Source organism: Oncorhynchus kisutch, linkage group LG2 (genome assembly GCF_002021735.2).
Source record: "Oncorhynchus kisutch isolate 150728-3 linkage group LG2, Okis_V2, whole genome shotgun sequence".
Lineage (NCBI taxonomy): Eukaryota > Metazoa > Chordata > Actinopteri > Salmoniformes > Salmonidae > Oncorhynchus > Oncorhynchus kisutch.
The window spans coordinates 16,206,429-16,217,672 of record NC_034175.2 but is presented as its reverse complement, the minus strand read 5'-3'; the positions used below and the strand labels follow the sequence as shown (position 1 = coordinate 16,217,672).

Here is an 11,244-nt window from a genome sequence, read left to right as displayed (position 1 = left end):
GTACCTATGACCTACGTGCTTCTACACCTGCATTGCTTGCTGTTTGGGGTTTTAGGCTGGGTTTCTGTACAGCACTTTGAGATATCAGCTGATGTACGAAGGGCTATATCAATAAATTTGATTTGATAAAAAATGACAGACCTCTACATGCTTTGTAAGTAGGAAAACCTGCAAAATCAGCAGTGTATCAAATACTTGTTCTCCCCACTGTATATGTATTATTTGTATGGCACACGAGACTCCTGTCATCTCAGTGAACCAATCCATTGCGGAGGCCGAGACTCAAATGCTCTGCATGGTCAATCCGGCATCTGAAGTGGCCTTACAGCATTTACTGTGATGCAGCCTCTGCAGACATCAGGGCTTTCATACTTCATGAGCTTAGCGGAGCAAAGCTGTTGTCAAGGAAGTGAGTTTGTGTTTATACAGGACGTTCTGCGCCCAACTATCTTAAACCAATCATGTCAATGCGGAGCTATATGGAGCCCTACACATTTTTACAACATGTGAGAGGTGCACAGCGAAGTGAGGCCATACGTAGCCAATGTGATTTATAGGATATTTATTTTTATCAGGATATTTTCTAATTGGAGGCTGCAATGTTTTTATTTGTTGGCTTTATGTAGGCTATTTTTACATAGTTGAATAGAAGTTAACTTTTAGATTTGTATAATTTTCATTTAGATTTGGATAGAATTTTGATTAACCACATGGCAATGATTTTGAGATATGAATATAAATTAAATGAAACTGTTTCATGAAAATGTGCATATGAAAACCATAACTGGCACGCAGATCGGTATTAGCATTCCACGTGAGAATGGTTGCCGAATCCTCGTGCAGAGCCTGTTTTGTTACATTGTTTGTTAGCTAACTCAAGTCTTATTGACCACCGAACGTTGCGAAGACTAGATAGCTAACCAGTTAATATATATATCTATATATATATATATTCGTTTTTATGTACGTTAGCTAGCTAAGTTACCCATGATATGAATACAACTTATCTGCTGTCGACATTAGGAGTCGATTTGAGAGCACTAGTTAGCTCCAAAAGTGTTTAGTAGCCTAACTTTGGCTGACAGTGCATTCAGCAATTGAAGCAATTGTAATGACAGTCCACTACAACATACCAGGGAGTTTCTTGATTACGAAGGTGTAGTCGGTGTTTAATTTCATTGTATATTAAAAACACAGTTTGAGATCACTGTGAGGGGATTTTGCCAGTAGAGAGGGGAGTTGGGCTTCGCGGGAAGATTTTGTCCAGGGTTGCAACAGTAACTAAGAGGGGCGGGGTTGAGCAAAGGGCCAATTGGGCCTATTAGATACGCTTTTATTTAAAGTATTTTGCTCAATGGATCAGGAAGGAAGCATGGTTTATAACATACAGGTGAACAGACTGTTGATATTTTTTATTGAAGTGTGTATGGCTACCACTGTAAGCAGACAATGTTTCAGAATTTGGGCAGTGCAGCATAAGCATAGGTTCGAGGTTGTCTTTCATAAACTTTTTGTCTGTCGGATAGACTAGGCTTACAGCAAATGTCACTGCAAAAGTTTAACATTCTGCGTCATCTACAAAGACATTTGATCAAGTTCGCTATTGCTATTTCCTTTAGAAGACTTCCTCGGGTTAATTCTAATACTTCCAAAGTATACAGAATATAAGGGTTCTATTGTCACCATAATGTGGATGGGCATTTTTCAGGCAACATTTTTTGGATAATGTTTTTGATGTACTTTTTACCCCCTTTTCTCCCCAATTGGTAGTTACAGTCTTGTCCAATTTGCTGCTACTCCCTTACGGACTTGGGAGAGGCGAAGGTCGAGAGCCATGCGTCCTCCGAAACACGACACTGCCAAGCCACACGGCTTCTTGACACACTGCTGACTTAACATGGAAGCCAGCCACACCAATATGTCGGAGCAAACACCGTCCAGCTGGCAAAGTCAGCTTGCAGGCACCCTAAGTCAGCTTGCAGGCACCCTAAGTCAGCTTGCAGGCACCCGAAGTCAGCTTGCAGGCACCCGAAGTCAGCTTGCAGGCGCCCAAAGTCAGCTCGCAGGCTCCTGGCCCGCAACAAGGAGTCGCTAGAACGCGGTGCAACAAGGAAATCCCGACCGGCCAAACCCTACACTAACCCTGATGACGCTGGGCCAATTGTGCACCACCTCATGGGTCTCCCAGTCACGGCCTGCTGTGACACAGCCTAGGGTCGAACCCAGGTCTGTAGTGACACCTCAAGCATTGCGATGCAGTTCCTTAGACCACTGCACCACTCGGGAGGACTTTCAGACAGAATTGTAATGCTTGTTCACGTGCACATTTTCAGCACCAAGTTTATAAATCCCTATTTTGTATGTGCTCAGTCTTTTCAGAAATGCCGCACAGATATTTAGTGTGAAATTTACACAACGGTTATAAATGAGACCCATGTGAAAGCCACGATCCCTTAAATCCACTTCAATTAAGTGTAGATGAAGGGGAGGTAAAAAATGTATGCCTTGAGACATGGATTGAATGTGTGCCATTCAGAGGGTGAATGGGCAAGACAACAGATTTAAGTGCCTTTGAATGGGGTATGGTAGTATGTGACAGGCGCACCGGTTTGTGTCAAGAACTGTAACACTGCTGGGTTTTTCACGCTCAACAGTTTCCCATGTGTATCAAGAATAGTCCAGTACCCAAAGGACATCCAGCCAACTTGATACAACTTTTGGAAGCATTGGAGCGAGCATGGGCCACCATCCCTGGGGAACGCTTTTGACACCTTATGGAGTCCAAGGAAGGTGTTTCTAATGTTTGGTATGCTCAGTTTATACTTTGTACTTCTCACATCACTGATCACGTCCCTTTTTCTGGCCCTCCACTGAGAGCAGCCGTGGATATGGAGGTGGTCCGACCCCAAGCTCCTATTACGGGGGTCATGAGTCTCCCCCCATCCTCTGTACTGGCTCCAGGGCCTCTGGTTCCCAACCTCCAGCCTACCTACCAGCACAGACGCCTCCCCTCCGCAGCATCCAGTGAGGCCAGCATGGGTGAGTCAACACACTTAATTTCTTCCCCCCCTTAAACGGTGTCAGACACAGGTGCGTAAGGTTTTAAAAAGTCATATCATGCTCAAAAAGCTAAATCAAAGGATAAATACTCACACACTGTTAATGTTTGGAAAAATGTAACAGATGCTAATACCTTCATTGCTTTGTAACGATGACTAACGTGCTCATTTCCTCTCCAGAGCTGGACAGCGGTGTTGACCCAGAGACTGGAGAGAGAGCCCAGAGATGACAACACCACTCTTCCGCTGTTTCTACCTGGCCTGATCCTGGAGATCTGGGTCAGATATATTCAGTGTTGCAGATACAATGAGTGTCTAGAACAGGTCAAGTGGTTTGGAACCTGGCTGTACAGACTATCCCAATGTTGTGAAATACTTTTCTCATCCCCTTTACATTGGTAGGTGAACAAGCTTTAAAAAGTATCCATCAAGGAATATGAGGGGACGTTTTTTTTTATTAGGGTGTATTGTGGCTTCTGGTACACTGCCATATGCTTCTGTACAGGGCTGGGAAAGGCACAACTTGAAATGGTATTTCATTGCTCCCTTTTCTCATATTCCGAGCCATTGGCCAGATGAGTCAACAAAGAAGGCTCCCTTCATATAGCTTTGAATGGTCTTCTCAGGTCAGCATATATAGAGACGAAGCCCAGGAATCCATGCACTTGCACGGTCTGTTGACACGTACAGTACCAGTCAAAAGTTTGGACACACCTACTAATACAAGGGTTTTACTATTTTCTACATTGTAGAATAATAGTGAAGACAACTATGACATTACACATCGAATCATGTTGTACCAAAAGTGTTTTTAACAAATCAAAATATCGTCACCCTTTGCCTTGACAGCTTTGCACACTGGAATGCTTTTCCAACAGTCTTGCTTTTCCTTCACTCTGCGGTCCAACTCATCCCAAACCATCTCAATTGGGTTGAGGTCAGGTCATCTGATGCAGCACCCCATCACTCTCCTTCTTGGCCATCACACATCTGGAGGTGTGTTGGGTCATTGTCCTGTTGAAAAACAAATGATAGTCCCAAACCAGATGGAATGGTGTATCACTGCAGTATGTGGTGATAACCAGCATGGCTAAGTGGGCCTTGAATTTGAAACAATCACTGAGTGTCACCAGAAAAGCACCCCCACACCACTTCTTCCAAGCTTCACGGTGGGAACCACACATGGAGAGATCTGTTCACCTACTCTGCGTCACAAAGACACGGCGGTTGGAAGCAAAAATCTCAAATTTGGACTCATCTGACCAAAGAACATATTTCCACCTTTCTAATGTCCATTGCTCATGTTTCTTGGCCTAAGCCAGTCTCTAATTGTCCTTTAGTGGTTTCTTTGCAGCAATTCAACCATGAAGGCCCAATTCAGTCTCCTCTGAACAGTTGATGTTCAGATGTGTACTTGAACTCTGAGGAATTTATTTGGGCTGCAATTTCTGAGGCTGGTAACTAATGAACATTTCCTCTGCAGCAGAGGTAACTCTGGTTCTTCCTTTCCTGTGAGTCCTAATGAGAGCTAGTTTCATCATAGGGCTTGGTTTTTGCTACTGCACTTAAAATGTACCATATTGACTGACCTTCATGTATTAAAGTAATGGACGGTCATTTCTCTTTGCTTATTTGAGCAGTTCTTGCCATAATATGGATTTATGACCACCCCTACCTAGTCACAACTGATTGGCTCAAACACATTGAAACAAATCCCATAAAATGTTAAAAATAAAACACTTAAAGCAAACCTGTTTACTGAAAGTCATTCTAGGGGACTACCTCATGAGGCTGGTTGAGAGAATGCCAAGAGTGTGCAAAGCTGTCAAGGCAAAGGGTAACGATATTTTGATGTACTACATGAGTCAATGTGTTATGTCATAGTTGCCTTCACTATTATTCTACAATGAAATAAAGAAACCCTGGAATGAGTAGGTGTCCAAACCTTTGACTGTATTTTTGTAAAGTTAAACAGTAAAAAAAGTAAACCATGACCTATTGCATGGTTTTAGGACTTCCTTAAAGGCCTATTCAACAGTCAGGGATGGGAGTTAACACCCAGATAAACCTTTTGACATAACCAGAAGTAATATTTTATCTGTACTCAGTTCGTGATTTTCAATATGATGGTGAATTGCAATGTTTTCCCCCCCATACATTTAACTTTAATAAAGCTGAAGACAATTTTTTTTATGGCGGTTGCTCATTGAGAAACGGAACCTTAAAAAGGCTCAAAAAAGTAGAACCCGTTTTCACTTTAACAGGGTACTACAGTGCTATAAACAATACTCATGGTAGATACTTATTTAATCTGCCATGACAAGAGACAATGAACTGAGTGAGTCAAACAGCATTCGATTACAATTTTATAGCAAATCAAAAACACATGGCTACAGTGTACGCTTGACTATCGAGACACATACTTGGTTGACAATCCAGGCCAAACAATGTTTTTGGGAAAATAGCATCCTAAAAAGAGAACAGTAGGCTGTCCTATGTACACTAGCACAGTCTGTTTGCCCACTGGTCAACCAACCCATTCCTTTCCTCCTCCCCCATCTTCACTCAGCTCCCTGTCCTCCTCCAGCCTGGTCATCACCTTTCTTCTTGATTCCAGACACAATGTCATCAATGCGGAGCAGCAAGATGGCCGTCTGAAAGGCAAGAAGAGACCAAAATTACATTAGTGGGGTTCATTGAAACCTTTTACAGTTTATTCAAATCATAAAACAAAACTAGACTAAATGTGAGTCTCATTGCATTCACTTTGATGTGAAGGAGATAAGGCACTGGGGAAGCACTCATCCTTTAGAGTAGTAGAAGTGAAAATGTTCTTGCATGGTGTCTGACTGCATTCACAACAGACAAGGTAACACAGAATTCGTCCATGCCTTTAAAAAAAATATTGTAAACTTTCAAGCATTTGTGGCAGATATATTTGACATGATCACTTTCAACAGCAGCCCACTGGCCCCTCTTACCTCCACAGCAGTCTTGTAAGTCTGGGCCTTCACAGCCAGTGGCTCACAGATGCCTAGCTCCATCATGTCTGCCAAGGTGCCAGTCTCTCCGTTCACACCCCATGATGCACAGGCCTCCAGGGTGTGCTTGGCCTACAGAGGGTAAGATTAATACAACGATTCTGCTGTGCCCAACAAAATGACAAAGGTGCACATTTTAGAGTAAACACACACGTACCCTGAGAGAGGTGAGCACGCGAATGGTGGATGCTCCACAGTTTTGGATGAGTGTACGGGGGATAACCTCCAGGGCCTGGGCCACGGCACGGTAGGGCCACTGCTCCACCCCGGTCAGGGTCTTGGAACGCTCCATCAGCCTCTTGGACACAGCCATCTCCACCGCCCCGCCTCCAGGGAGTAGAGATGGGTCCAGTAGCACGTTACGACACACCTGCATGGCATCCTGCAAGTTGCGCTCCACCTCCTAAGGGACAGAGAGAAACAACACTTTGTTTGGATCCACAATGAAGCATTGAGAGTGATAGCACACCATGAGGATCATTCATTCTGTCTGGTTACGGTCTGCCTGACTGAGCTGCTTCTGCCGTAACGGAGACATCTTGCTATAGTCTTTGTGCATGAGGGGTAACTTGTTACGTACAGCCAGTATCTCTTTGCTGGCTCCTCTCAGCAGGATGGTGCAGGCTTTGGGGTCTTTGCACTCTGTGACGAAGGTGAAGTACTCGTCTCCAATCTTCTTGATCTCAAACAGGCCGGCGCCGGTTCCCACGTCCTCCTCACGCAGCTCGTCTGTACGGCTGGCGATGCGAGCCCCACATGCCCTGAGAAGGAGGATAATGATATCAGCGTTAATGGTCCGTTAACAGACTATTTAAAAGGATGAATAGTCATCATATCTTCAGAATACTGTGTGGAATTGACCTTACCTTGAAATGCGGTTGTTGTCAGTCTTTCTGACACGGCGGATGGCTGTGATGTTGGCCTTCATCAGATAGTGCTGTGCCAGGTCTGGGGAGATGAGTGGAGAGATGAGTTTCTCTGGTCAGTGCAGGGGGAGCTTTGGAGGATTAAGAGCAGTTTGTAGAGAATTTTACATAGTGTGTGTGCGTGCGTAGTACCTGAGATGCCCTTCTCAGTGAAGATGAGGTCTGGCTTGAGGCGGATGATGTCTTCACAGATCGTCTGGATATACTCTTCCTCCATCTGAAGGATCCTGGAAAAGTCTTCCTCACGTGTGATCTCAATGTCAGTCTGCATAGGAACACATTTATTGGCTAGTACCTGCTACTGTTATGCTTATACTGCATGTGTGGATGACTGTACACGCGTTTTCAATACCTGGCTCTCGCCCTTCTTGTACTCCAGGGAGCAGTCCAGCAGGATGATGCGGGGGTTCTTGATCATTCTGCGCATGCGGGGGTGAGTGACGTCCTTGTTGACCATCACGCCTTTTAGCACACATGAGTCCTCAATGAAGCCACCAGGCACCTATAACCATAGCAAAACCACGAGGAATCAACCAACCTGGTGTCACTTTACCAATGACCACACCTTTGTCACTGATGTCAATCTTGTAACTGCAAGACATTTAACACATACACGCAAACGTTAAAGCTCACCTTCTCCACTTTAGCGTACAGCTTAATGTTGATTTCCTTGCGTCCGTGCTCCTCCAACTCCACAGTGCGCACGGCGTCCAGGGCAATATTACACGCCATGGTAGACCAACGGCTCAAGGCCTTGGTGCAGATGGCAGAGTTGATGATCTTCAGCATCTGTGCCCTGTCATTCACATCCACCGGGGTGCTGGGAGGGAACAAAGACAGTCGGTCAATAGAACTGAGTGTACAAGTTTGCGAGGGAGAATTGTGTGTGTAAGTGAATGCAATTGGGTGTTCATCAGTAAGTGTGTAAGTGTATGCAATCTATACCTGATGTCTTTGAGCATGTCGAGCATGTCGTCCAGGGCGTGTCTGTAGGCACTAATGATGACTGTGGGGTGCATCTGCTGCTCCAAGAACTGCTCTGCTACAGACAGCATCTCTCCAGCTAGAGACAGACCAAAGATTGAAAAAGAATGTTAACCAAGAGCTGTTTTAAAATGTGCACACAGTACGATGCTTAGAGGACGATTGATGATGCATAAGAATCGACATGGGCCCTCTGAGTAGGAGTGCCACAACATCCAATCCTAAATAGCCTGAAGCTCAAAAGGATACATTCACTATGTTGAAGAGGTTGACTGGATCTCAGTCATTTCCATGTCAATCGAGTGAAATGAAATACTTCCACTACCAAGCCACTTACCGAGGATGATGACTGACGTGGTGCCGTCTCCCACCTCCTCATCCTGGGTGCGGCTGATCTCAATCATGGACTTGGCTGCCGGGTGCTGCACTTGGATCTGTGTTTGTTTACAGGAAAAGTAACTTGAACAGACCTGCATTTGTTTACATTCACCATCTTCCAAAGCAGTGCAAGGGTGCTGATGGGAAATGTAGTGCAGTAACCTCACCTCGCGGAGGATGGCGTTGCCATCGTTGGTCATGACAATGCCGCCCATGGGGTCTAGCAGCATCTGTTAATAGATGGGGAACGGTTAAGACAGTTCTATTTTGGCGTCACTTTGGGATTGAAGTGTCTAAGGGCCAGGAATTGTGTTTTGGTACAAACCTTCATCATGGCTCTTGGTCCCAGGCATGTTCTGATGACATCTGCTATTGCCTGTAAAATTAGACTTCGTAAGGCTGCAGGAATTTCTCATGTTTCAGCAAACATCAGAAAGAAAATTATGGGGGAAGGGGAAGTCGGAGAAGTGCGTCATCTTTACCTTTGCGGCACCGATGTTCCCTTTCTGAACCTTGCGTCCAGACTCCCTTTTCATATTCTGGCCTGAAGAGAGAAGATAATTGAGGTGGCGACAGTCTCTTAACTTGGCCTAAGCTCAAAATTACTGACCATGATGCTGCGGTTTGTACAGTGCATTTGGCAACTTGACTGACAAATTGTAGGCCGATAAGGTATAGTTAGAAGTAGAGGTCGACCAATTAATCGGAATGGCCGATTTCAAGTTGTCACAACAATCAGTTTTCGGTAATTTGGATGCCGATGTTGCAGATTTTTTTTTTTTACACCTTTATTTAACTTGTCAGTTAAGAACACATTCTTATTTTCAATGACGGCCTAGGAACGGTGGGTTATATTAACAAGGTGAAATTGTGTCACTTCTTGTGTTCATTGCACGCAGAGTCATGGTATATGCAACAGTTTGGGCAGCCTGGCTCATTGCAAACTAATTGGCCAGAATTTTACGTAATTATGACATAACATTGAAGGCTGTGCAATGTAACAGGAATATTTAGACTGATGGATGCCACCCATTAGATAATATACGGAACAGTTCCGTATTTCAATGAAAGAATAAACGTATTGTTTTCAAGATGATAGGTCATTAATATAGTCGAATCTGGAAACTAAGGCTCGCATTTCTGTGTGTTATATAATTAAGTCTATGATTTGATAGAGCAGTCTGACTGAGCGATGCTAGGCACCAGAAGGCTCATAAGCGTTCATTCAAACAGCACTTTCATGCGTTTTGCCAGCAGCTCTGCGGTTTATGACTTCAAGCCTATCAACTCCCGAGATTAGGCTGGTGTAACGATGTAATGTGAAATGGCTAGCTAGTTAGCGGGGTGCGCGCTAATAGCATTTCAAACATCACTCGCTCTGAGACTTGTAGTTGTTCCCCTTGCTCTGCATGGGTAACAACGCTACTTTGAGGGTGGCTGTTGTCGAGCCCAAGTAGGAGCGAGGAGAGGTACGGAAGCTATACTGTTACACTGGCAATACTAAAGTGCCTACAAGAACATCCAATAGTCAAAGGTATATGAAATACAAATGGTATAGAGAGAAATAGTCCTATAATAACTACAACCAGAACTTCTTATCTGGGAATATTCATGTTAAAAGGAACCACCAGCTTTCATATGTTCTCATGTTCTGAGCAAGGAATTCAAACGTTAGCTTTCTTACATGGCACATAGTGCACTTTTACTTTCTTCTCCAACACTTTGTTTTTGCATTATTTAAACGAAATTGAACATGTTTCATTATTTGTTTGAGGCTAAATGGATTTTTTTTTATTGATGTATTATATTAAGTTAAAATAAGTGTTCAGTATTGTTGTAATTGTCATTATCACAAATACATATATATTTTAAATCGGCAGATTAATCGGTATCGGCTTTTTTTGTCCTCCAATAAATCGGTATCGGTATTTAATTTCTGAACTTACATTTGCAAGATTGTCTGCACCATCGTTAGCTACCGTTTTGCCACAGACCCGAACCAGATACTGAGCCCATCCCCCAAAAACGAGGAGACACCAGAGAAATAGCTCACCATTGATCTAGCTAGTAGGGCAGATAGCAAATTAGCATCCATTAAAAATTACCTGAAGGGTTTGTTAACTACGTTAGATGCTGTGCATACCATTACCAAATAGAACACTAGCAGAACAGCAGCCCTGTTTTTTCCCCAAATTGGATAAAAGTGTGTTGATTGTTACGCTAACTACGCAGCATGACTGTCACAACTCGAGACATCACTGGCTAGCTAGGCCCGAACCCCGGGCATCACATCGCATGAATGAAAAAGCTCACAAATGTAGCAAAATACACTTCTGTATTTAATTCATTGATAAATGTTGTAACTTTGCTTATCACTCACTCAACACGACGATTGGTCTTCCCATCATTTTGGCAGCGTGCGTTGATCAACCGCCTACCAAGTTCTCAAAAGCAGCAAAGGAAAGGCTTATTTGTTTGTGGCTGGGCAAGAAATGACCAATTAAGGACGAGGAAATTTTGATGAACAGCCGTACAAACCAATCTGCGTGACTACGAAAGAGGAAGTCGCCAGTGGGCGCTATCTTCAAGTTAATATTGTTTTCCTCGTATGATTACCCTATCAAATTAAATCCTATGTCGCCCTATCAAATCAAATCCTATGCCGCAGTACATATATGGATATTATATAGAAACCCAATAAATGACCAGCTCTGTGGTATCAATTATGCGCATGAAGGCTTAAAGCTACCTGTATCTTCAAACGTTTAGCTACATTTACTAGGCTTACCATTTAGTGCTCTTCGTCACTGTTACACGCGCATGTTTTGCATTTTGGGATATGTAGTCCAGAAAGAA

At 43.7% G+C, this 11,244-nt stretch overlaps 1 protein-coding gene and 1 non-coding gene across 3 annotated transcripts; both read right to left on the bottom strand.

Annotated features, from left to right (window-relative positions):
- Positions 1-5,408: 5,408 nt before the first annotated feature.
- Positions 5,409-11,194, bottom strand: LOC109908076 (T-complex protein 1 subunit gamma-like). Of its 2 annotated transcripts, XM_020506516.2 has the most exons (14): positions 10,769-11,194; positions 8,871-8,932; positions 8,714-8,764; positions 8,556-8,618; positions 8,348-8,444; positions 7,972-8,089; positions 7,660-7,846; positions 7,379-7,528; positions 7,159-7,291; positions 6,967-7,048; positions 6,681-6,861; positions 6,258-6,503; positions 6,041-6,172; positions 5,409-5,713 (listed from the first exon to the last, which is right to left on the bottom strand). In XM_020506516.2, exons 1-14 carry the CDS (start codon positions 10,794-10,796, stop codon positions 5,621-5,623), a joined length of 1,623 nt encoding a protein of 540 aa, XP_020362105.1. In that variant the 5' UTR covers positions 10,797-11,194; the 3' UTR covers positions 5,409-5,620. The 2 variants fall into 2 exon arrangements, with proteins under 2 accessions (XP_020362105.1, XP_031644566.1); XM_031788706.1 differs by having other exon boundaries at positions 8,348-8,618; positions 10,769-10,907.
- Positions 5,814-5,950, bottom strand: LOC116356894 (small nucleolar RNA SNORA15). The gene has a single exon (XR_004205194.1). It is a non-coding gene; the product is annotated as a small nucleolar RNA SNORA15 (small nucleolar RNA).
- Positions 11,195-11,244: the final 50 nt, after the last annotated feature.